The sequence below is a fragment of the Phascolarctos cinereus genome, unplaced genomic scaffold (genome assembly GCF_003287225.1).
Source record: "Phascolarctos cinereus isolate Bilbo 61053 unplaced genomic scaffold, phaCin_HiC Scaffold_5;HRSCAF=322, whole genome shotgun sequence".
NCBI lineage: Eukaryota > Metazoa > Chordata > Mammalia > Diprotodontia > Phascolarctidae > Phascolarctos > Phascolarctos cinereus.
The window spans coordinates 304,832,894-304,856,518 of record NW_027555958.1 but is presented as its reverse complement, the minus strand read 5'-3'; the positions used below and the strand labels follow the sequence as shown (position 1 = coordinate 304,856,518).

Below are 23,625 nucleotides of genomic sequence, written 5' to 3'. Positions count from 1 at the left end.
CTTGCCTGTCTACAGGCTTAATAGAGCCTCAACATACAAAGGCGTATCTTCTGATCTTAAATAGGTGTCCAAGAAAGGAGACCCCAACCTGTCTCATTCAGTCATCTCTATGTCTCAATCTGGAAGTTCTCCCTGCTATTTAACCCCAGTTCCTAGTGTTGTAGCTTAAATCTAGTTTCTTCCCCACCTTGGGTCCTGTAGGCAATTGATCAGCTTGTCACTCAAGGGCTGGGGTGGGGTTCAGATGAAACCTGTGGAGGTGTAGTTGCGGTGTCACCTCCCAGAAGAAGAGATGTATGGACACCCACACCTGTAACCAGTTGCCACCTCCCTCTTCTCTCTAGAGGCAGCAACTCTGGTTTCATGGAAATAAACATATACATGAGTCTGATTTGCTCTGTGTCTAATGAGTTCTGTAGCATACACGTTTCGGGTGGAGGAGATGGGGACAAGGAGAGTGTTGAATTGGGTCCTTAGCTAGAGGAGAAGCCAAAATCTCATTGGAAATTAAAGTCTTCTCCTTTTTGAATTTAAGTCAGCAAGCATTATGTTCTTGGCACTTTGTACTAATCACTATGCTGGTCATTGGGGATAAAGGGGGGGGAAAGAGCTTACATTCTATACAATTTCACACACACACATAAGTTCACAAGTTCTGCCCATCTTTGACATCTGGAAGCTTAAATATTGTCATGTGTTCATTGTGTTAAAGTCTAGTTAAGGTCTAAGGAAGGGTAGTTCCAAATCATATCAAATCAACTAGCATTTATTCAATGCCTACTATGTGCCAGGAACTGTGCTAAGCCCTGAAAACACAAAGACCAAAATGCCCCTGCTCACAGCATAGTAGGGCAGATAACATGTAAACAACTATGCACAAACAAGATGTAGACAAAGTAAATTGGAGATAATCATGGAAAAAAAATCACCAAGATTAAAGAGAACTTAAGAGAAGGTAGGATTTTATCTGGGACTTGAAGGAAGCAAAGGAAGCCAAAAGGTAGAGACGAGAAGGGACAGAATTCCAGGCACAGGAGAACAAATAAAGAGAAAGTCCAGAGAAGAGAGATGGAATCTTTTGTTGGAAGAACAGCAAGGAGGATCTCAGAGTAAGGACGAGGCAATAAGATATAAGAAAACAAGAAGTCTTGGAAGGGTCTAGGTTATTAAGGACTTTACAAGCCAAACAGAGGATTTTATATTTGATCCTGGAGGCAACAGGGAGCCAATAGAGTTGGCTGAATATAGTGATAACATGGTCAGACCTGTGTTCTAGGAAGATCACTTTGACAGCTGAGTAGAAGATTGAGTGGAGTAGAGAGAGACTTGAATCAGGGAGACCGAACCAGTAGGCCATTGCAATAGTCCTGGTGTGAGGTGGGGAGGGTCTGTACCGTCATGATAGCAGTGTCAGAGGAGACACATAATAGAAAGTTGGAGATTCAAGACTGGAAGTCAAGAAAGTTGAGGTCAGGACAATTAGATCTGAGAATCATCTGCGTAAAGAAGATAATTGAATCCAATGGAAGTTGATAAAATCAACCAATCAAAATAGCATAAAGAGCAGAAGAGAAGAGAGCTCAGGACAAATTGTTAGGAAATATCCACTGTTATAAGGAGTGTGACTTGGATGAAGACTCAGAAAAAGAGAATGAGAAATGGTCAGACAGGAGAAGAACCAGGACAGAGTAGAATCACAAAAACCTGAAGAGAAAATATCAAGAACAGAGTAATTGGCAGCTCAAAGGCTGCAGAGAGGTCAGCAACCAATAGGATTGAGAATGGGTCATCAGATTTGGCAGTTAAGAGATCTCTGGTAATTTTGGAGAAAGGAGCTTCAGCTGGTGGAAGATGAGGTTGGAAACCATATTGCAGGGTGTTAAAAAGAGGGTGAGAGGCAGCCAGAGAAAGAACTACGGAGTCTGAATGGTACTATTTGATCTCTTTTTTTCTTTTGTCATTTTGTTTTGTTTTGTTTCTTCTTTCATGGTTCCTCCCATTGGTTCTAATACTTCTTTACAACATGAGTAATGTAAAAGGGTTTTTTTTTTAATTAAAAAAAAGAAGAGGGTGAGAGGAAGAGAGAAAGTGGAGACATCCATTGTTACTGTTTCTTCAACTTTTCACTTGATAATTCTGAGAAAAAGACCTGACAGAGAAAGCAAGGGGGAGTTCAAAACTCAATTCATCCATTCCCCAGTCTCTAATGTGGGGCCAAGGTTGGAAGCAGAAAGATAGGTTCTTCTATCCTGAAGCTTCTAGGGAAGTAGCCCAAGCCTCCATGTTCACCCTTTCCCTGTTTCACCTTGACAATTTGTCACAATGCCAAGTTCAAGATGCATTCCAGTGTTAAGTGAACCAGTTTAACCCTAAGGCAGTTTTCCTGTGCTAGGGACCTCCAGACTACAGGACAAGGGAAGATGACTCGGCAATCTCCTGCTTGGACCACATATAAGAATCTTTCGGAACCGGAGAAAGGCAACAGAAGCTATTATGGACATGTGGAAGAACATAGTTCTTCCTAATTGGTTCAATTAGTCTGTACAAAGGCTCAGAAACAGAGACAAGAGAGCAAATGTCATGTGTGAGGAATAGCAGGAAGGCTAGCTTGGCTGGACCGAAGTGTGGGTGGAGGAAACAAATATTTAATTAGGTTGGAAAGAGGGTGATAAGGTCAAGTGAGGGGTTTGGAGGGTTTTTGAAGGACAGTGAGACTTCAGCATATTTGGAGGCAGCAGGGAATGAATGAGCCAGTAGATAGGGTGAGATTGAGGGGGTGAGGGGAGTGATTGTGTGTGCAACAGAGAAGACCAGAGAGGATGGAATCCAAAGTACAAAAAGAGGAGGAGGAGGATAGCTGCCTTTTCTACAAACTTTATAGTTTAGGGTGCACTTCACAAACTTTCTCCCAATGAGCCTCCGGCGGCAGTCAGCAATCTCTGCTCAGAATCCTAGGAGCCGTATCCCTGACGCCAGCCCTCTATCGGAACACCCGCTTCCCACCCACCTTCCAGAGCATCGAGCCCAGGAATTTATTTTGGGAACCGCCTCTGCCGCTGTGGTGTTACCCAGGGTAGTGTCGTGACGTCCCGGGAGGATTCTGTTTAAGTTGCTACCCAGTCCGTACACAGCGTGTCTGCTCGCCTCCCCACCGCACTCACCCTCCCACCCTCTGCCATCTGCCCTGGCTTCCACGTCTTGGACTGCAGCCCAGCACTCTGGGCTCCCGGAGGCTCAAAGCACGTTCTTTGCCCTTGGTGGGGCTTAATGGGTGAAGCTCGGTGAAGCTTTTAGCTAAGCCTGACGTGGTGAGACGTCTCTCCCTTCCTCTCTCCACCCCCACTACACGAGTGTCCATGGCCTGGAGATAAAAGAGGCTGAGATGTACCCAAAGTGACCAAACAAAGAGTAAAAGAGATCACAGGATATGATATAAAATTGGAAAGGTTTTGCTGTGCAAAACACAATGCAATTAGAATTAGAAAGGAAACAGCTAATTACGAAAAATCTTTGCAGCAAATGTCTTTAATAAAGGTCTGTTATCCAAGATATGTAGGGAATAAATTCGAATATATAAGGACAGGAGCCATTCCCAATAGGTTAAGTGGTCAAAGGATATAAGAACAGTTCTCAAAAGAAGAAAAATAAATATCAATAACCATATTATTATAACACTCCAAATCACTAAGAATATTCACTAAGAGAAATGCAAATCAAAACAAGTCTGAGGTTCTACCTTACTCCTGTCAGAGTGGCAAATATGACCAATAAAAGATAATGACAGTTATTACAGGGGTTATGGGAGGACAGGCAAACTTTTTGTTGTTTATTGTTTAGTTGTTTTCAGTTGTGTCTGATTTTTGATGACCCCATTTAGGGTTTTCTTGAAAAGATTTGCCATTTCCTTCTCCAGTTCATTTTACAGATGAGAAAACTGAAGCAAACAGGGTTAAGTGATTTGCCCAGGGTCATTCAGGTAGTAGTAGGAAGGAAGGCAAACTGATGAACTATTACTATAACACTGAATTGATCCAATCATTCTGGAAATCAGAATGGAGCTATACCTAAAAGTTATTAAACTGTGCCTTTCTTTTGACCAAGCAATATGACTACAAGGCATATAGCCTCAAAGAGATTAAAAAAAGAGGGGGGAAATCCCTATGCATTAAAATATTTGAAGCAGGACTTCTTGTTATAATAAAAAACTGTAAATAAAGTGGGTACATATCAATGGGGAAATGGTTTCCCCCCCAAAAAAAATATAATGGAATATTGTTGCTATATAAGAAATTGCAAAAGGGATGTTTAGAGAAATCTTAAGACTGCTATGAACTGATACAGAGTGAAGTGAGAACTAGGAAAACAAGTTATACAATATCTACAGCATTGTAAAGGAAAACAACTATGAAAGACTTAAGAACTATCTATGATCAATGAAATGACCAAATACATCTCCAGAAGATACATGATGAAGTATGTCTCCTCCCCATTAGCAGACAGGTGGTGGAACACAGATGCAGAATGTGATATACATTTTCAGATAAAGCCAGCATGTGGGTTTATTGTGCTTAACTATGTTGAAGAAAGAAAGAGAGAGAGGGAGGTAGGGAGGAAGGGATGAAGGAAGAGAGGGAGAAGGAGGAAAAGGAAAAGGAAAGGAAGAAAAGGAGGAAGAGAGGTAAGGAGGAATGAAGGAAAGAAGAGGGGAAACAAAGGAAGGAAGGAAAGAGATACTGGAGGAAGAGGAAGAGAAACATAGACAGGGAAGGGAGGAATAAATAAAAAGAAAGAAATGGAGCATTTAAAAAATACACAGAAGGGGCAGCTAGGTGGTGCAGTGGATAGAGCACCGGCCCTGAAGTCAGGAGGACCTGAGTTCAAATACGGCCTCAGACCAAACATTGACACGAACTAGCTGTGCAACCCTGGGCAAGTCACTTAACCCCAATTGCCTAAAAGCAAAAAAAAAAAAAATACAAAGAAGAGAAAATAAGGAAGTTTGCAAACAATCAAGGCAATATTTGATCAAGTTAAGTTTAAAACATATTTTTTATAAAAGCATTATGTAACAGATTCACGATGTTACACAATCCTGGGTGTCTTTTCTTTGTAAAGAAATGTTTGTATTTGTTGACATTTGTCAAGTTCATCATAATAAAGAAAAAAAATCTTAAAGATGGGATCATGCCTATGTCTGAAAGAAAGCTAGTAAAATGCATTGTTAGTAATTCATGCAATATTGTGAGGCATTTGAGCCAATAATTATGGCTCTTACCCATCCCTACTGCTTTCCAGTTCTGCAGAGAAACTAGAGTTTCAATCACCTCTCTTTATATTCCATCATTAATTGTAATGAACTAATACTGCTCAAATTTTCTGTTTTTTATTTAGGCCACTTTAGGTCTTTGTTGAGTTCCATTTCTTGTGGCCATATTAAAAACCTGAAATTTCCCATATCTTTCTTCTTTAGAGCTTCTCTCTTTTTCTCCTCTAATTTATTTGCCCCTCAGGCCTCTCTAATAATATTTTTGGATTGATGTTGAATTGTTCATTTTGATTTTTGTGTTGATCTGATTCCTCATATCACCTTAACCTTTTGACTAGATCCAGAATTTCTGATATGTGCTTCCTGAATCCCTTTCCACATTTATTTTTTATTGCTTTTAACTAAGTGATATAGCATTCTGATTATCTATGCTGCAGTCCCTATTCAATGATATCATCTTTTAAGGCCTTCCCACAGATCTTTAGCAGCTCTCTCAGGTCACTTTGGGTACCCTGGTGTTTGACACCTGAGTATTGTCCTGAACATTCCTCTGCCTTTACTTCTAGGGGCTCTTAGTGTGCTATTGGCAGCCACATATACTGCTGTGTGAAAATCCTGAAATAATGTAGGAGACTGTTCATGATGATTCTAGCAAATGCCAGCTTTTAAAAATTTTTCTGTTTTAGAAGAGTTTGTCTTCTAGTTGGATTCGTGTCAGAAGACTCAAAAGGAGCTTTTCAAAATTCCAATCTACTGTGTGACCCTGTCACTTAACTCCATTGCCTAACAAAACAAAACAAAGAAAAAAATTTGCAATCTAAATATGCTCATCTCCTCTCCAAAATGGTTTGAGATATCAGAATTGCTTTGGATTATCGATTTAGGTAGTATTTCTTGAGTTTGTGTTAAATGAAGATTTTCTGTGTCCCCAGGTTCTTTCAACTTTCCTCTCTTTAGTTATTGGTCACTCCATGATTTCATCTCTTATTTCATTTAATCCAGGCTTTGGTGGTGTAATGGATACAGCACTAGACCTCTTAGAATCAGGAAGACCAGAGTTCAAATCCAACCTCAGACACCAGCCGTGTGACCCTGGGATAGTTGCTTCATCCCTTAGCATCAGTTTCTTCATCTACAAACTGGGGATAATAATAGCATCTACCTCCTAAGATGTTGTAAGGATCAAATGAGATGTATTTATAAAGCACTTTACCAACCTTAAAAACATTACGGAAATACCAGCTATTATAAGGGATCACTGAAGCCCAGAGTTCCAGGTTCCTGCCTGTCTTCCAATAACCCCTGTAAAGACTGTCATTATCTTTTTTGGTCATATTTGCCACTCTGATAGGAGTAAGGTGGAACTTCAGAGTTGTTTTGATTTGCGTTTCTCTTAGTAGTTAACAGCTACTGCTAACAGCCTCAAGGAGCATGAAGTCTCCACTGCATATCACCCTGGTTGGCATTCCCCTGTGTTACTGATCCCTCACTTCCCTCATGGGCCATGAATTGAATTTAAAGGGGAATAATTTAATTTCATCATTGTCATCATCATCCCATTCTGCTCTCAACATAATCCAGCAGGGCAAAGCCTGGGACAACTGGGAGGAACAGATATCCACAGATGTGAGGACCTATCTGGACAGGGCCCCTCGTGACAGAGCTAGAGTGATAAGTGCACATCCTGGAGAAAAGCCCAAGAGAGAAAAGATACAAAGAAAGGAGGAGGATGGGAAAAAGGAAGAGGGGAAGCTTGCTCTTAATTTAATCAGTCCAGGGAGGCAGGGAGGCAAGGGCTGGGTTAGGAATGTAAAGATGCAGGGTTCCCTCCCTAGTCCTCCTATCCCTTGCCCAGTGAGGGGCATGCTCAGTTTCATATATTCTGCATAATCTATTCCCTGTCTCAGGGCAGAGACTGGGTGTGGAGAGGCTTACACTTGATAAAGTTTCTGTGACGTCTAAAGCACATAATGAGGAAAACCTGCATTATTTTTCCTTCCCCAAGGCAATCAGGAGCAGTAGGGACCTGAATTCCTGGACATTCTGAGTCCTGACTCTGTCATGTGTGTGTGGGGGGGGGTAGGTTGTGCAAAATATTCCCATTTTACAGATGAGGAAAGGCTCAGGGAAGTGGGTTGACCTGCCAAACACACTTGGGATTTGAGCCTAGGTGAATGGGTTCCTGTAAATATTTAATTTAAGTGCCAGACCTGGGATTTGGTCCCAGTTCTCCTTATTGCAAACCTGGCAGTCTTTCCACTACATCACACTTCCTAATCCTGGTTTGTCATTAACCCTGCAACCATGGATGGCCCCAGTACCCCCCACATCGTGTCCAGGGACTCAGGCCACTCTTGTTCTTTCTCTCCTTGGGGAAGAAACATCCTGCGCGAGTTTCCTGCTCTACAAAACTCTCTACAGAGATTGAGGAGGTCAGGGAAAGGAAAGAGATGTGACAGATGCCCTCAATTAAGGCTTGAGATTGTGAAACCCAGAAGAAGAGGGAGGCAGCTATCTGGGTTTCATATAATCTACTACTTGCTCAGGGCAAAATGCAGTGGAAACCAAGCAACATCTCCTAAAAGTCCCATACCCATGCTTGATTAATCCCACAACTTTATATTAATTGCCTCCTGTGCTTGGTGTTAGTGGAAGAATAAAAAAATGACACAGTACCTGTCCTCAAGGCAGCTAGATGGCTCAGTGGATAGAGCACTGGGCCTGGAGTCAGGAACACCTGAGTTCAAATGCAATCTCAGACACTTACTGACTGTGTGACCCTGGGCAAGTCACTTGACTTCTGTTTGTCTTAATCCACTGGAGAAGGAAATGGCAAAACCATTCCAGTATCTTTGCCCAAAACAAACAAAAAACCATGGACCCATGGTCCATGGGGTCACAAAGAGTCAGACACTACTGAGTGACCTGTCCTCAAAGAGCTTCCTAGGCCCTCCAGTTCACTTCGAACACACCTCAAGACAGCCTCCCCCTCTATCTATGTGACCCTAGGCAAGTCACTTAACTGCTGTTTGCCTCAGTTTCTGTATCTGTAGAATGAGGATAACAACACTACCTACTTTGAAGAGTTGTGAAGACAAAATAAGGTAAGACTCATAAAGTACCTAACACAGTGCCTGGCACTTAGTAGGCACTATAAAAATACTAATCCTCTTCCCCTTCCCCAGTTAGAGCAGCCCCCCAGAGTGTTACCAACATGCAAGCCTGTGGGCTGTGTTTGACACCTCCATACTAATTAAGCCTGTGCTGCATCACCAGGTGGGGGTGGGGTGGAGAACCTCCACATTAAAATAGGAAAAAAATCTCTCTTCTCTGTCTTGAAATCACAAGATGACAGAGCTGGAAGGACCTTTAGAATGCAACCCTCCAGAAAACAAAACAAAATAAAACAAAAGACAGATTACAGGAATCAGGACTAGAAACTAGATCTTTTGGATTTCTAGTACATTGGGTTTTCTACTTCATTACCCTTCTCCACCTGGTCTCAACCTCAGTTCAGACTCCTGCTAGCTATGGCTTCAGATTGTGGGAGGCATCTTGGAAGTATGGAAAAAGTACTGAATTTAGAATCCAAGGATCTGGGTTCACATCTAGCCTCGGTGACGTTTATTACCTATGTGAACTTGGAGAAGTCTTTCACCTCTCTAGGTCTCAGTTTCCTTGTCTGTAAAATGTAAGACGTGGAATATTTGACTTTAAAGCTCCTCCAGCTCTAAAGATCCTATATACAGCATCACTAGGGAAGACTCAAGAGGTAAGGGAGGATTGAAGAACATCCTTAGATGTCTCAGCCTTAGACACAGAGGCATTGCTGTGCATTCATTTCAATTGTGTCTGACTCTTTGTGACCCCATTTGGAGTTTTCTTGGCAAAGATACTGAAGTGGTTTGCCATTTCCTTCTACAGGTCAGTTTACAGATGAGGAAACTGGGGCAAACAGGGTTAAGTGACTTGCCCAGGGTCACTCAGCTAGTAAGTGTCTGAGGCCAAATTTGAACTCAGGAAGATGGTTCTTCCTCACTCCAGGTCCAGCTGCTCTATCCACTATACCACCTAGCAAAAAGATACCCCAGAGGTATCTTTCCCCAACCCCCAAACTCTATAGGAGAGCTAGACTGCAGCACTTGAGTTACAGGAATTAAGGCAAAGTGATTATTAAGTACTCACTCTACCTTCTGACAAAAATGTGACTTTCTACTCAACATATCTATGGCTGCCCCTCTCTAGTTTGAATAACTGGGATTCTCCAACATTTACCCTCACTCCTGCTAACCGGAATAGACTCGGACTGAGAAGAACCTTTTTGCTCAGGAACTAAGGAGAGTAAAGGAAGGGTCTAGAATTCTACAGAACCAGCTATTCCAGAGGTGCACATCAAGCGAAGAATGGCTAAACAAAGTGTAGCACATAAATATGATGCACAATGTCTGGGCCACAAGGAATGATGACTACATGAGGAATACAGAGAACCGTGGAAAGACTTACATTAACCAATGCAAAGCGAAACGCAGGATAACGAAAACAATATAGCATGTAACGGAAATTTAAGTAATAAAACAAAACTGAACACTGAATAATAATTTTGATGACCAAGGCTGGCACTAGAAGAAGCAATGAGAAAATGCTCCTTCCCTCTTTCTTTGCAGAAATGGGGAGGAATGTGGGTTGAGAGCACTCACTGCAAAGAGTGTCAGACTAAGTTGATACACTGCTTAGTTTATCTGAACTCTCTTATTTGTTGCTTTCTTTTTAATTTTTTGTTACACAAGGTGGCTCTCTGGTTAGGCAAGAGGAAAAGAAAACACAAAGTTTGAAGGTGAAGGGCGTAGGATCTCTGATCAGATCATCCTCAGCCTGAGACATGTCCACAAATGTTCTGGGGCAGCAGGTGTGAACCCTGTGTGCCCTGGATGCCTCCAGCTCATGGCCTGGGAATGAGTCACAGGTGTGCACGTGTACGTGGGGGGAAGGGGAGAAGGGGAAGGTGTTCCATTCCAAGAACCAGTCCAGCAGCTCTAGCAGGCACCAGCACTGACGAAATTATTTGGTTCAGTGCCCCTCCCCCTGCCAGCTGCAGGGTGCCAGGGGTCAAATCTGAACTATCCCCTAAACAGCAGAAAAACAAGAAGACAGTCCTCTATCTAGTTTGGGGATGTGGAGTCCTCGAGAGCTAGACTTTTATCTCAAACCCCACCCTTCCCTGTTGCCCCATCCGCTCATAGGTTGTCTCTTTAATCAGTCTGTCCCTGGGGATTAAGTGTGTATACTGGGGGGAAGGGGAGGAAGGGGGATGGTCCAAGAATTAGGTTAATTGTTTACTTCCTTGTCCCCACCTACCTCTCACCAAAAAGATTAACTTAATCTAATTGTTGGGCTGTATCTGACATAGATGGCAGTAGGATTTTGGGAACCAAGCAAAGAGGATGGTCAGCGAGGTGTGTAGTTTCAGGAGAGGTTTTCAGATACACAGATGCTATTTAGCCGAATCCCTTAATATGATTTAAAAAAAAAGCCCCTGTCTACTGTTTACTCCTGACAGCTCTCTTTCCTCAGAGGGTTGGTGGGGTGTCCTGGGAATCCTTCCCCAACTAGGAGCAAAACCCCAAGAAAAGGTCCTGTCACTTTGAGGCAGGGGAAAAGGTGAAGCAGCTGGCACACTCCACTCCTGACAGGCAGAGGCAGAGAGGTCTAGGTCTGGCTCTGCCCTTCACATGGGAAAAGCAGCAGTTCCCAGGGCTGGAGAGATTCAGAGATTAGTCACTAAAGGCAGGCTGGCCCTAGTCAGCCCTAACTTCTCTAGTTCCAGCTGCTGCTGCCCGAAATCTGAAATCAACAGGATTAGGAAACCTTGGCTGCGGGGAGGGGCAGGGGCAGGGAATTGAATGTAGAGGAGAGATGGAGAAGGCTCATCATTCCATTGCCCACCTGTGCAATTGATTTGTCCATCTGGAAATGCAGGGAAAGAATGTCCTTGAAGGTCACTCTGCCTCCCAAATGAATCTTGTAAGAGTTGTTAGAAAGGGGAAGGATCAGTGACATCTTACAGTTCCCATCAATAAAATACTAAGTTACTGATTTACTACGGGCCCCTAAATAAATCCACTGGGTCTAGCTATAACCAGAGCCAAGGGAGGGGGGGAAAGTAGGGTGTAGGGAAAGGAAGAAGAATAAGGTATAGAAAGAAGATCCCAATGTAGGAGGAAGACAGTCTACCAAGATCATAGTTTCACTATTTTAATAACTTAATACAGACAAATACTAAAAAGAATTACTGTTGTTAATAATAAAGGACAGACATGGCTTTCTTTTTGTAAAGGGGAGGAACAGGGTAGGAGGGGAAGTTTCCCTTGAGAATTTCACACACATTAAAAAAAAATAGAGACTATTTATTGTGAACTGAAGTCCTTAGAAAACAAACCCTTAGGGTCTGAAATATAGACTAAAAATTTAAAATTCAGGAGGAGGGAGTTCAAGTTCAACCTTGTGTCCATTTTCCAAACTTCACCCCTTCCACACAAAACCATCCTGATTTTTTTTCAAACCTAGAAGGAAAAAAGTAGGAGTAGGGATGAGGTAGAGTCACATTTGAATTTTGAGTCCACAGCTCCATCAGCCTCCACTTTACATAATGGGAGACTGAGTGGGGAAGGTGGTGTTACAAAATCTTAACCCCTCAGAAGGCATTCAAAAAGGAAGTATAAAGAAGGTTCTTTTCCAATGCTCCTGTTCTTGGAGGCTGGGAGCTCCTGGTCCTTCATAAAAAGAGCAGAGGGGCACACAGGGCCCTAGAATCCCAGAATAGGTGGGGTCATCACAGGTCTCTGGCTTCACCACCTCTTCCTCCCAGTTCCAGCCCAAGACACCTTCTTTCTTTTGAGAATCATCTCATAAAGTCTCTCCAGCCCAGGCTGCAGTCCCAGTCCATCCACTGCACTGCAGCCCTGAACGTAGGTGAGAGTGGCAGCGGCCAGCTCTTTGAGGGCTAGCCGCTTCTCCACTTCTGCTGCACTCAAAGCCCCAGGCTGGTCCTGCTTGTTGGCCAGCACCAACACAGGCACGCCTTGGTTGTCCGAGGCCCGGCTGATCCGGTGGAGTTCTATCTTAGCCTCTTCCAACCGCTCTGCCTCAGTGGCATCCACTACAAACACCATCCCATCAGTTCTCCGTGTGTAGGACCGCCACAATGGCCGCAGCTTCTCCTGGCCTCCTACATCCCACACTTGAAAGGTGATGGCCCTAGACCCTCCCACGGGCATTCGAATTTTCTCTGTATTGAAGCCCTTGGTGGGTACACTCTGGACAAACTCTTTGAATTTGAGCCGGTACAGTAGGGAGGTCTTTCCTGCTGAGTCCAGTCCGATGACCACCACGTGCAAGGCCTGGAAGTGGGGCAGGAAGACAGAGGCATTCGGTGCCATCTCTGTAAGGTGATTTCCCATGGTATGATGGCAGCTTGTGTCTTAGTTCTTATTGACTCAGGGCAGTGCTGGTGAGGAAGTTTCTTAGCAAGATTACGATAGCGGTCGGAGCTGGGTTATCTGAAAAGGGAAAGACAAGGATGCAGGGTAGCACGGAATATACAGGCAGAAAGACATCTTACCTGTCTTCCCTTCTCTCCTTCCCTCTCATTAATTTCTCTGCAGCCCACGGCATTCTTCAGTCAAAAAAAAATCCTAGTTTAAAGTTCTCCCCTCCCCTCCAAATTTTAGTTTGCTCTTTTATTTTTATGGGAAGGGAGGGGGTGAAGAAGGGCAGAGCGGAGAGGAGACCCTCCTGCACACACTATCACCCAGCGCTTCAAAACTTGAGTGAATACCGGGACTAGGACTGAGTGGCATGTGAATTCGAGGGGAAGAAGAGACGAGGTGCCAAGGGAGGGGTCGCTGGGACCCTAGTCGCCGAGCATGTGACTTGGAGCAGCCTCCGGAAACCCTCCCCCACCCCTAATTAGGGGATGCTCCCGGGACTAGAAGGATTCCCTCCCCCAACTCGAGGTGCCAAGATTTAAAGCCCAGCAGCCTATTCCCCGTTAAGTCCTGCCGGCGCTCCTCCAATCATCCTTCCCTCCCTCCTGTTACCGCCCGGGCGCGGATGAGTTCCCCATCCCCTGGCGCTCAAAGGTTGAGAAAGCTTCGTCCTATCAGCATGACAACCTCTCCGTACCTTTCTTCAGCTACTGGGAGGAACCGCGCTCTCCAGCCTAGATCCGGGTCCGGGTCCCGTTCAGGGCCCGGGCCCTCTCGGAAGGTATCGCTCTGCGCTGCCGCTCTGCTCTGCTTGCGAAGGGTTTGCGAGACCCAAGCCTTAAAAACCCGCAATATGACGTCACAGTGACATCAGCCAATCAGCGATCCAGGAGGCGGCTCTAGTTGTCAGCATCTGGACGAGCCCCGGGATTCTCCTGCTGCTTGGGCCTGGGAGAGGGAGTGAAATGAGGGTTTATAGCCGCGCTTTCCATCACCTACCCGTTCCCCTCCCCCGCGTCCCCAATTTTCCTTTTTAATTTCCTTTTTTCCTTTCCAGATTTTAATACCGAAAACTAAGTTAGGGGATAAAGGAGCTCCATAAGAGGGATACTTTTGGCAGAATTGACAACCCAGGAAGGGAGGGTGTCTTAGAAGCTAGAAAAATTCTGCCACCAGTGCAGCATGTCTCCTCTTCTAGTCTTCCTAGATCTCTTCAGGGAAAGACACTCCTCATTTTCTCTGGTCGGTACTTCCAGATTCTCACACCTCAGTCTGTCCTCATTCCGAGCAGGGAAGTTCTTTCCTATGTCTAACCTACCTCCTTGCAGTAACATCAGAAACTTTTCAACTATTGAAATGATGGGATTTCACTCTCTATGTGCCAAAGGTATTTGTTTCGTGATAAATCGTGTGTTAGAGTGAAGGCTGTCTCTTCTCATCCCAACATTTTTGTCTAGGATCATAGGTTTAGATCTTCAAGGAAGCTTAGAACCCTTCTAGTTCAACCTTTTCGTTTTGCAGGAAAGGGAACGGAAGCCTAGAGGGGAAATGGCTTACCCTAAGTGATATATATATATGTATATATATATATATATATATATATATATATATATATGTGTATATATATGTATATGTATGTATATGTATATGTATATGTATATGTATGTATATGTATATGTATATGTATATGTATATGTATATGTATATGTATATGTATATGTATATGTATATGTATATGTATATGTATATGTATATGAAGTGAGGAGGACCTGAACTAACTTTAAATTTTATCGAAAAGTCTTATCAGAGACAGTTTATTAATCTCCATGCATTCCAGCTGAGATAGAAACAGACAAGAGACACACACAAAGACCCAGAGTTTTCCCATTTATTGAAAAATCTCCTTGACACAAGTCACACCCACTTTTTTTACCATAAAAAACAAAATTCCATAATAAGATAAGACAAAGCTAGAAAGCACAGTTTTAGGGGTTCTGATTTGGTTAAATAAAATAGCAATAGCAATGTCAGTACATCCTTGGAGAAATGTGAAGTTAAGTAGTTAAGTCAGTAAGCATTTTTTAAGTGCTTACTCTATGCTAAACACTGTGTTAAGCACTGGAGGTTCAAAGAAAGGCAAACAAACAAGGAACTCAAACTGAATGAGGGAGACAACACGCAAATATTTCTGTACAAACAAGATATAAACAGAATAAATTGGAGGTAATCACAGAGGAAAGGCACTAGCATTAAGGGGTATGAGGAAACGCTTCTTGTAGAAGGTGAGATTTTAGCTGGGCTTGAAGGAAATATCTTTCTGAAATCATTCAGTCTGGTGAAGGGAGAACAGAGAGGTTCTGCTCTATTTGGATTAATCAAAAGACTGCTATTTTTTAGTTTGGGCACTATTCTCATCTTAAATTCAGGGAATCAATATTTCCCCCCTCAAAACTTTATTGTCTTCCTTTAAAAACTGTTTTCAGAACAGTACATTGCCTTTCTGGAATTTGATTAAAAGTACTGATATGGTTTTCCATTCAGGTGAGATCAAGGACTTTAGCCCAGATCACTTACATAATGCTATTTCTTTTTTTTATTTTGAATCCCAAGTTCTCTCTCTCATTCCAGCCACCCACCCACCCATTGAGAAGGCAAGCAATAATGTCAATTATATGTCTGAAATAATGCAAAACATATTTCTATATTAGCCAAAAGAGCAAGAAAAATAAGTGAAAAAAATTATACTTCATCTGCACTCAAAGTCCACCAGTTCTCTCTTTGGAAGTAGATAGCATTTTTCATCATGAGTCCTTCAGAATTGTCTTGGATCATTGCATTGATCAGATTAAACAAGTCTTTCACAGCTGATCATCTTTACAATATCTCCTGATTTTTGTCACTTCATTCTGTTCATATAAGTCTTCCCAGGTTTTTCTCAAACCATCTTGCTTGTCATTTCTTATAGCACAATAGCATTCCATCACAATCATTTACCACAAACTGTTCAACCATTCCCCAATTGATGAGCATCTCCTCAATTTCCTATTTTTTGCTACCACAAAAAGAGCTGCTATAAATATATTTGTACATATAGGTCCTTTTCCTTGATACAGATCTAAACGCAGTATCGCTAGGTCAAAGTTTTATAGCCACTTGGGTATAGCTGCAAATTGTTCTCTAGAATGGTTGGACCAGTTTACAACTCCATCAACAATGCGTTAGTCTCCCTACTTTTTCATATCCACTCTGACATCTGTCATTTTCCTTTTCAGTCATATTAGCCAATCTGATAGGTGTGAGGTGGTAACTCAGAGTTGTTTTAATTTGCATTTCTCTTATTATTAAGATTTAGAGCATTTTTCTTATGACTATATATAGCTTTGATTTCGTCTTCCAAAAACTGCCTGTTCATATCCTTTTACCATTTATCAGTTGGGGAACAGCTTTTATTTTTATAGATTTTACTCTGTTCCTTATATATATATAATATTATTTGTTAATATTTCCTAAAAGAAAAGGAGGTATTAGTAGCTCAACAAGGCCCCACTTCTCCCTCCTCAAGCTACCTACACCCCATCCCTGGACATATGGAGAACACCAACCAGTGGGATTCCAGTTCTTCTTCCCTGTGCTCTATCATTCAGCCCCAACCTTCCTGCCATTGCCCCTTCTCTCTTTCTCTTTCTGACTGAACACTGAACCCTATCCCTAAAACTGCCAGTGGATAGCTGGTGACACTAGCACAGGTCCCAGGGGAGCTCCCCAGGTGACTTCTTGTCACCATTTCAATGCTTCTGAGTCCAGTCAGCCAGTTCTGCATCCTTCTAACTGTAGTAGTGTCAAATCCACATCTCTCTATCTTCAATAATAGGAGCTAAGTTATCAAAAGGCTGGCTAAAACCCATTCTAGGTAAACAACATGCAAGTATTGCTATCATTCGCTAATTTAGTAATCCCATCAGAAAAGGAAATTAGGTTATTCTAGCATAGGAGTGGGGAAACAGCTGCCTAAAGGTCACATGTGGCCCTCTAGGTCCTCAAGTGCAGCTCTTTGACTGAATCCAAACTTCACAGAAAAAGATTCCCCACCCCTGGCATGATCTGTTCTTAATAAAGCCATGCTGGCTCTTTGTGGTTATTGCTTCCTTTTCTAGATGTGCATTGAGCATCCCTTTAATGATCTTCCCTAGAATTTTTCCAGGAATCAAAATCAACCCAACTGGTCTATAGTTTGCAGACTCTATTCTCTTTTCTCCTTTTGGAAATCAAGATTTTTTTATTAATTTATTTTGATTTATCAACAATCACTTCCATAAGCTTTTGAGTTTTAAATTTTTCTCCCCCTCCCTCTCCTCTCCCTCCCCAAGACAGCATGCAATCTGATATAGGCTCTACATATATATTCCTATTAAACATATTTTCACATTAGTGATGTTGTAAGGAAGAACCAATAGGAGGAACCACAAGAAAGGGAAAACAAAACAAAACAGAAGAAAAAAATAGCAAATAGTATGCTTCGATCTGCATTCAAATTCCATAGTTCTTTCTTTGGATGTGGATAGCATTTTCCATCATGAGACCTTTGGAGATGTCTTAGATCCTTGCATTTCCAAGAAGAGTGAAGTCTATCAAAGTCAGTCATCGCACAATGTGGCTGTTACTGTGTACAACGTTCTCCTGGTTTTGCTTACTTCACTCAGCATCAGTCCATGCAAGTCTTTCCAGGTTTTTCTGCTCATCAGGAAATCAAGATATTTGCCCACCTCCAAGCTTATGGTGCTTTTTCAGTTTTCCAGGATCTTCCTGATATCACTGATAGTGCCTCAGCAATCCCACCTGCTGCTTCTTTCAGTCCTTGAGGATGTAGTTCATCTGGGCCAGGAGACTTGAATTCATCAACTATGCTCTTTTACTATTTCCATACTTAGCTTGGTTATCAGCTCCCTCTTCTCCGTTTTTTGTTCTGTAATTTCCAGTGACAAAATTATTCTCCTTGGCAGAGAAAACAAAATAAAAAACAAATAAATAAAAGCAATAAACTCAAAATAAAAACTGAGCAGCTAGACTGGAGCTAGGTTATAGGGGACTTTAAATGCTAAGTAGAGGGGTTTATATTTGATCTTAGAGTCAATAGGAAACCAATGGAGTTTCTTGAACAGGGGAGTGACATTGTCAGACATGTTCTTTAGGAATATCACTATGGCAGCTATGTGATAGAGTAGAGAGGGGAGAAACTTGAGGCAGGTAAACCAATTAGGAAGCTACTACAATAGTTCAGAGAAAAGGAGGTGAGGGCCTGAACTAGGGTGATAGCTATGTGAACGGAGAAGGCACAGATGTGAGGACACCTGGGAAAGGAGGCATCACTGGAATTGAGCCATGAGTGGAGGTAGGGATTCCAGAAGTAGAAGGAAGTGAAGAGGGAGAACAGTCTATGAACGAGAGGTAGGGAGGAGAGTGGGTAAAGAGAGAGGAAGGAATTGATACTCCAGGAAACCTTCCTTCCTTACAACATTAAATAATAATCATGCTCCAACAACTAGACAGAGTTACCACCTCTACCCTCTCCCAATATGTCCCTGAATCTCATAATTATGGAAACTTTTTGATACATACTATACATAAACACATATGCATATGTATATATAATATACATATATAATTATAAGTATTCTGGAAGCTGACAGTACAGACTATAGTGATCATTAGAATAGATGTATGTAGACACTAGCCGGCCCACCTATCAAATGCCTCCATGTCAGAAGTTGATCCAATTTAATCAGCGCAAATGACATTAAAGAAGAAACTTTATCATCTGCTCTGCCACTGTAGCCTAAGTATCATGGGACATTTTCTTTTATTTTTAAAAAATTTTTTTTGTTTATATTTTGAGTTCCAATTTGTCTCCCGACCTCAAATTAGAGAAAGTCAACATATGATATAGAAATATCTGTGGAACCATATGATACATACTTCCGTATATCAGTTCTTTCTCTGGAGTTGGATAGCATTTTCCTTCATAAGTCCATCTTAGCTAATGTCATGTCATTAGATCATGTCACTCAGAATACCTTAGTCATTCACCATTACTCTTTGAACAATATTGCTGTTACTGTATACAATGTTCTCTTGGTTCTGCTCATTTAGCTCTGCTTTATTTCATGCAATTTTTTTCTTATTTTTCTAAAACCAACCTGCTCATCATTTCTTATAGCACAGGAGAATTTCATCACAATCATATACCACAACTTATTCAACCATTCCTCAGGTGACGGGCATTCCTTCAATTTCCAATTTTTTGCCACTACAAAGAAAGCTGCTTTAAATATTTTAGAACATATAGATTCTTTTGCTTCTTCCCTGATCATCTTGTGAAACAGACCTAATAGTGGTATTGCTGAGTCAAAAGGTAAATACGGTTATATTACTCTTTGGGCATAAATCCAGATTGTTCTACAAAATAGTTGGATCAGTTCACAGTTCTACCAATAGTGTATTAGTGTCCCAATTTATCTGCATACCCTCCAGCATTTGTCATGTATCTTTTATTTTAGCCAATATGGTACGTATGATTTGGTATCTCAGAGTTGTTTTGATTTGCATTTCTCTAATCAATGATTTAGAACATTTTTCATATGATTATACTACAGCTTTGATTTCTTTCAAAAACTGCCTATTCATATCCTTTAACCATTTATCAGTTGGGGAATGACTCATATTATAAATTTGACTCTATTCTCTATATATTTGAAATATGAGGCCTTTATCCAAGAAACTGGTTATAAATTTTCCCCCCAATTTTCTGCATTCCTTCCAATCTTGGCTACTTTGGTTTAATTTGTACAAACCCTTTTTAATTTAATGTAATCAAAATTCTCCATTTTACATCCCACAATGCTCTATCTCTTATTTATTCATAAATTCTTCTCATCCACAAATCTGATAGGTAATATGTTCTATTCTCTAATATACTTATGATACCTCTCCATGTCTAGGTCATTTACCCATTTTGACCTTATCTTGGTAAATGGTGTAAGAGGTTGGTCTATATTTAGTTTCTGCAAAACTGCTTTCTAATTTTCCCAGCAATTTTTACCAAATAGTGAGTTCTTATCCCAAAAGCTTAGATCTTTGTATTTATCAAATATGAGGTTATTATAGTAATTTATTACTGTGTATTATATACATCCTCTATTACGCTGATTCACCATTCTATTTCTTAGCCAGTACCAGACAATTTTGATAATTACTACTTTATTCATTACCAGTTTAAAATCTGATACTTCAAGACCTCCTTCCCTTACATTTTTTTCATTAATTTCTTTGATATTCTTGATCTTTTCTTCTTCCAAATGAATTTTGTTATTTTTTTCTAGCTCAAAATAAAATTTTTGTAGTTTAATTGGGATGGCTATGAACAAGTACTTTAGGTAGAATTGTCATTTTTATTGTATTGGCTCAGCCTACCCATGAACGATTAACATTTTCTCCAATTATTTAAATCTGACATTATTTGTATAAAAAGTGATTTTTATAAGTATGTTCATGTAGTTCCTGGGTTTATCTTGGCAGGTGTACTACCACGTATTTTATATGGTCAATAGTTATTTTAAATGAAATATCTCTTACTATCTTTTCTTGCAGGTCTTTGTTGGTAACATATAGAAATACTGATGATTTATGTGGGTTTATTTTATGTCCTGCTCCTTTGCTAAAAATTAGTGTTTCAACTAAATTTTTAGTTGAATCTAGGATTTTGCAAGTATACTGTCCTATCGTCAGTAGAAAAAGATAGTTTTATTTCCTCATTACCCATTCTGATTCCTTCAATTTCTTTTTCTTCTTTTATTGCTATTATTGCCAGCATTTCTAGTCCAACGTTGAAAAATAGTGGTGATAATGGGTATCCTGAGGCTTCTTACCTGGTTTCCATCCATCAGTGAGCTAAGTGCTAGCTGATGATGCCCCCTGCTGTCAGACTCAACTCTTCAGGCACTAGAAGAGGGATTCTAATTGGCCAAAGTTAAAAATAACATTCTCACAACTCCTGGCTCAATAGATAGCCTCTTACAGGAAGGGCCTTCCTGGTGAAATGAGAACTGGAGTGAGTCACAGAATGCCCCTCTGCCTCCGCCCTGCTTCCCTAGGCAAACAGCTCTAGCCATACTAAATCGGGTAACAGACAAAACATCAATGTAATACAACCTAATCACATTCAATAAGCACTAAGTAGGTGTAAACCACTGCTAATTAAGTACTAGAAATACAAAAACCAAAGGAAAAATAATCCCTGCCCTCAGGGGGCTTACAATTTACTAGGATGATACAACTACAAACTGATAAGTACCTAGCTTGTCCCCCTACCTACTTTTCCAATCTTCTTACACCCACTCTTCTCCCCTTCCCTCAAGTCCACCCATTTCCCAACTACAAGCATTTTCACTGCCTGTCCTCCATACCCGGAATTCTCCCTCTTCATCTGCCATCTCCTGGCTCCCTTGAGTCTTAGCTAAAGTCTCACCTTCTGCAAGACTTTTTTGGTCTCCTTTAATGCTACTGACTCCCCTCTGTTGATTATCTCCAATTTATCTTGTCCATATCTTGTTTCTACACAGTTGTTTACATGCTGTCTCCTCCATTAGACTGTGAACTTCTTGAACACAAGAACTCTTGGTGAGGGAGTTTTTCCAAGTCTTTTGTTGTGGTTGTCCCCAGCACCGTGCCTGTACCGTGCCTGACACACAGTAAGCTCTTAATGCTTACTGATTGGCTCACTGATTTAACATGGGGACAGGGTTGAGTACTCGACTTAGAGTCAGGAAGTGTTGAGCTTAAATCTCAGCTTAAACATTTACTAGCTATGTGACCGTGGTTGTTGCTGTTGTTGTTTGTCCTTCCTTCTCGAAGAGGACCACGACATCAGGAAGATGACGTCATGACTTGCACATGAATTGGATTGAAGTGAGGGAGGGTTGTGCGAGGTCACCAGCCTCACTCACTCTCCTCCCAAGCCATTTGGGTCCAGTGGCAATATACACATTAGGACGACTGGAGGTGGCCCTGAGTGTAACCATGAAAGGACTCAATCAATCAATAATCATATATTAAGTGCCTACTATGTGCCAGGCACTATATAACATTTTCATTGTTGTTCAATCGTGTCTTTGTAACCATTTGGATTTTTCTTGACAAAGATACTGAGTGGTTTGCCATTTTCTTCTCCCTCTCTTTTTCGAGATAGGGAAACCGAGGCAAACAGAGTTAAGTGACTTGCCCAGGGTCACACAGCTAATAAGTGTCTTAGGTCAGATTGGTACTCAGGAAGAGCAGTCTTCCTGACTTTGGGCCCAGTACTTTGTTCATTATGGCACCACCTAGCTGCCCCACTATAATAAGCACTGAGGAATCAAAGAAAAGACAAAAGTTCTTTTCTTCAAAGATTATTATATTCTAATGAGAGAGAGAACAAGTAAATCCTTAGGTATATTCAAGATATATACAGAGCCGATGGAGGGCAGTCTGAAAGGGGAAGGTAGTAGCAGCTGGTGGCGTTGGGAAAGGCCTCAGCAGAAGGTAAGATTCGAGTTAAATCCTGTAGAATAAGTCTGATGGGCCGCCTGGAGAGGAATGAAGCATGGTGGAGGTCCGGCTGGGTGAGCTGGTCACTGCTGAACTGTCCCTTTAAGAGTCTTGATCACAGATGGTGATTTTTGCCTGTTCCTCCCCCCTGGAGGGTTCATGCTATCTAAACATTATCTATCTTTAAAGTTTCTTTTAAGTAAATATCCCTTGGTAAAAAGCTAATTGATGTTAATTAGTTGACTAATGTTGAGACAGTAATTGAGAACTGATGTTGGGAGGAAGATGCTGGATGGAGACTTAACAGCTATAGTATTTTTTTTTTTTTGAGGCAATCATGGTTAAGTGATTTGTCCAGGGTCATACAGCTAGTAAGTATCTGAGGCTGGCTTTGAACTGAGGTCCTTCTGACTACAGGGCCAGTGCTCTATCCACCTAGCTGCCCCTACAACCTTTTTTTTTTTTTTTTGGAGGCAATGGAGTTAGTGATTTGCCCAGAGTCACCCAGCTACCCAGCTAGTAAGTGTCTGAGGCTGGTTTTGAACTCATGTGCTCCTGACTCTAGGACCAAGGCTCTATCCACTGCAACACCTAGCTGCCCAAGCTATAGTATTAAAGACTGACAACTCCCAATCCTTTAGGGTTACAACTAGAACTCTGAAGGGAAGAGTAGCCTTGCTCTGAGGACTCCGATCAGCTAGCCAGAGGATAGATTGAAAGAGTTTATATGTGCCACATGAACTTCAAATGATTTTCCCTGAAGCTCAGTAGGGTAGGAGAGTAAAGAGACAGATGATTTAAGAAAAAAAATCTTAGGACAGCTGGGTGGTGCAATGGATAGAGTTGGCTGGTTGTCCTTTGTTCTCGAAGGGCACCAAAATGACATCACTATGCCAGAGTCAAGTTTCAGTGTGTCCCACTGTGGCTGATCAGACCAATACAAACTCAGAATGTTCTACTACAGGTCGGGCACAAATAGTCCACGTGAACTTTTGGGGTGGATTCTCTAAATTTACACATCTTGTGTTTCTCTTGAGCTATTTCAATTCTGCTTTGCTCACAGAGGACAGCTCCTCCTCTGATGTGGGGCACGCCATGCTGAGCAGTCCTGTACCAGTGTCTTCCATACCGCACAATCAATTCCAAAGTCCTTGAGAGAGACCTTGAGAGTGTCTCACTTGTATCGCTTCTTCTGACCACCATGTGAATGCTTGCTCTATGTGAGTTCTCCATAAAATAGTCTTTTTGACAAGTGTACATATTGCATTTGTTGGTTTTTTGTTTGTTTGTTTTTGT

General features: G+C 41.6%; 1 protein-coding gene across 1 annotated transcript; it reads right to left on the bottom strand.

Moving 5' to 3' along the window:
* Positions 1–11,505: 11,505 nt before the first annotated feature.
* Positions 11,506–13,581, bottom strand: ARL4D (ARF like GTPase 4D). The gene is made up of 2 exons (XM_020972801.2): positions 13,448–13,581; positions 11,506–12,822 (listed from the first exon to the last, which is right to left on the bottom strand). The coding sequence occupies exon 2, from the start codon at positions 12,721–12,723 to the stop codon at positions 12,112–12,114; it is 612 nt and encodes a 203-aa protein (XP_020828460.1). The 5' UTR covers positions 12,724–12,822; positions 13,448–13,581; the 3' UTR covers positions 11,506–12,111.
* Between the last annotated feature and the right edge of the window lie 10,044 nt (positions 13,582–23,625).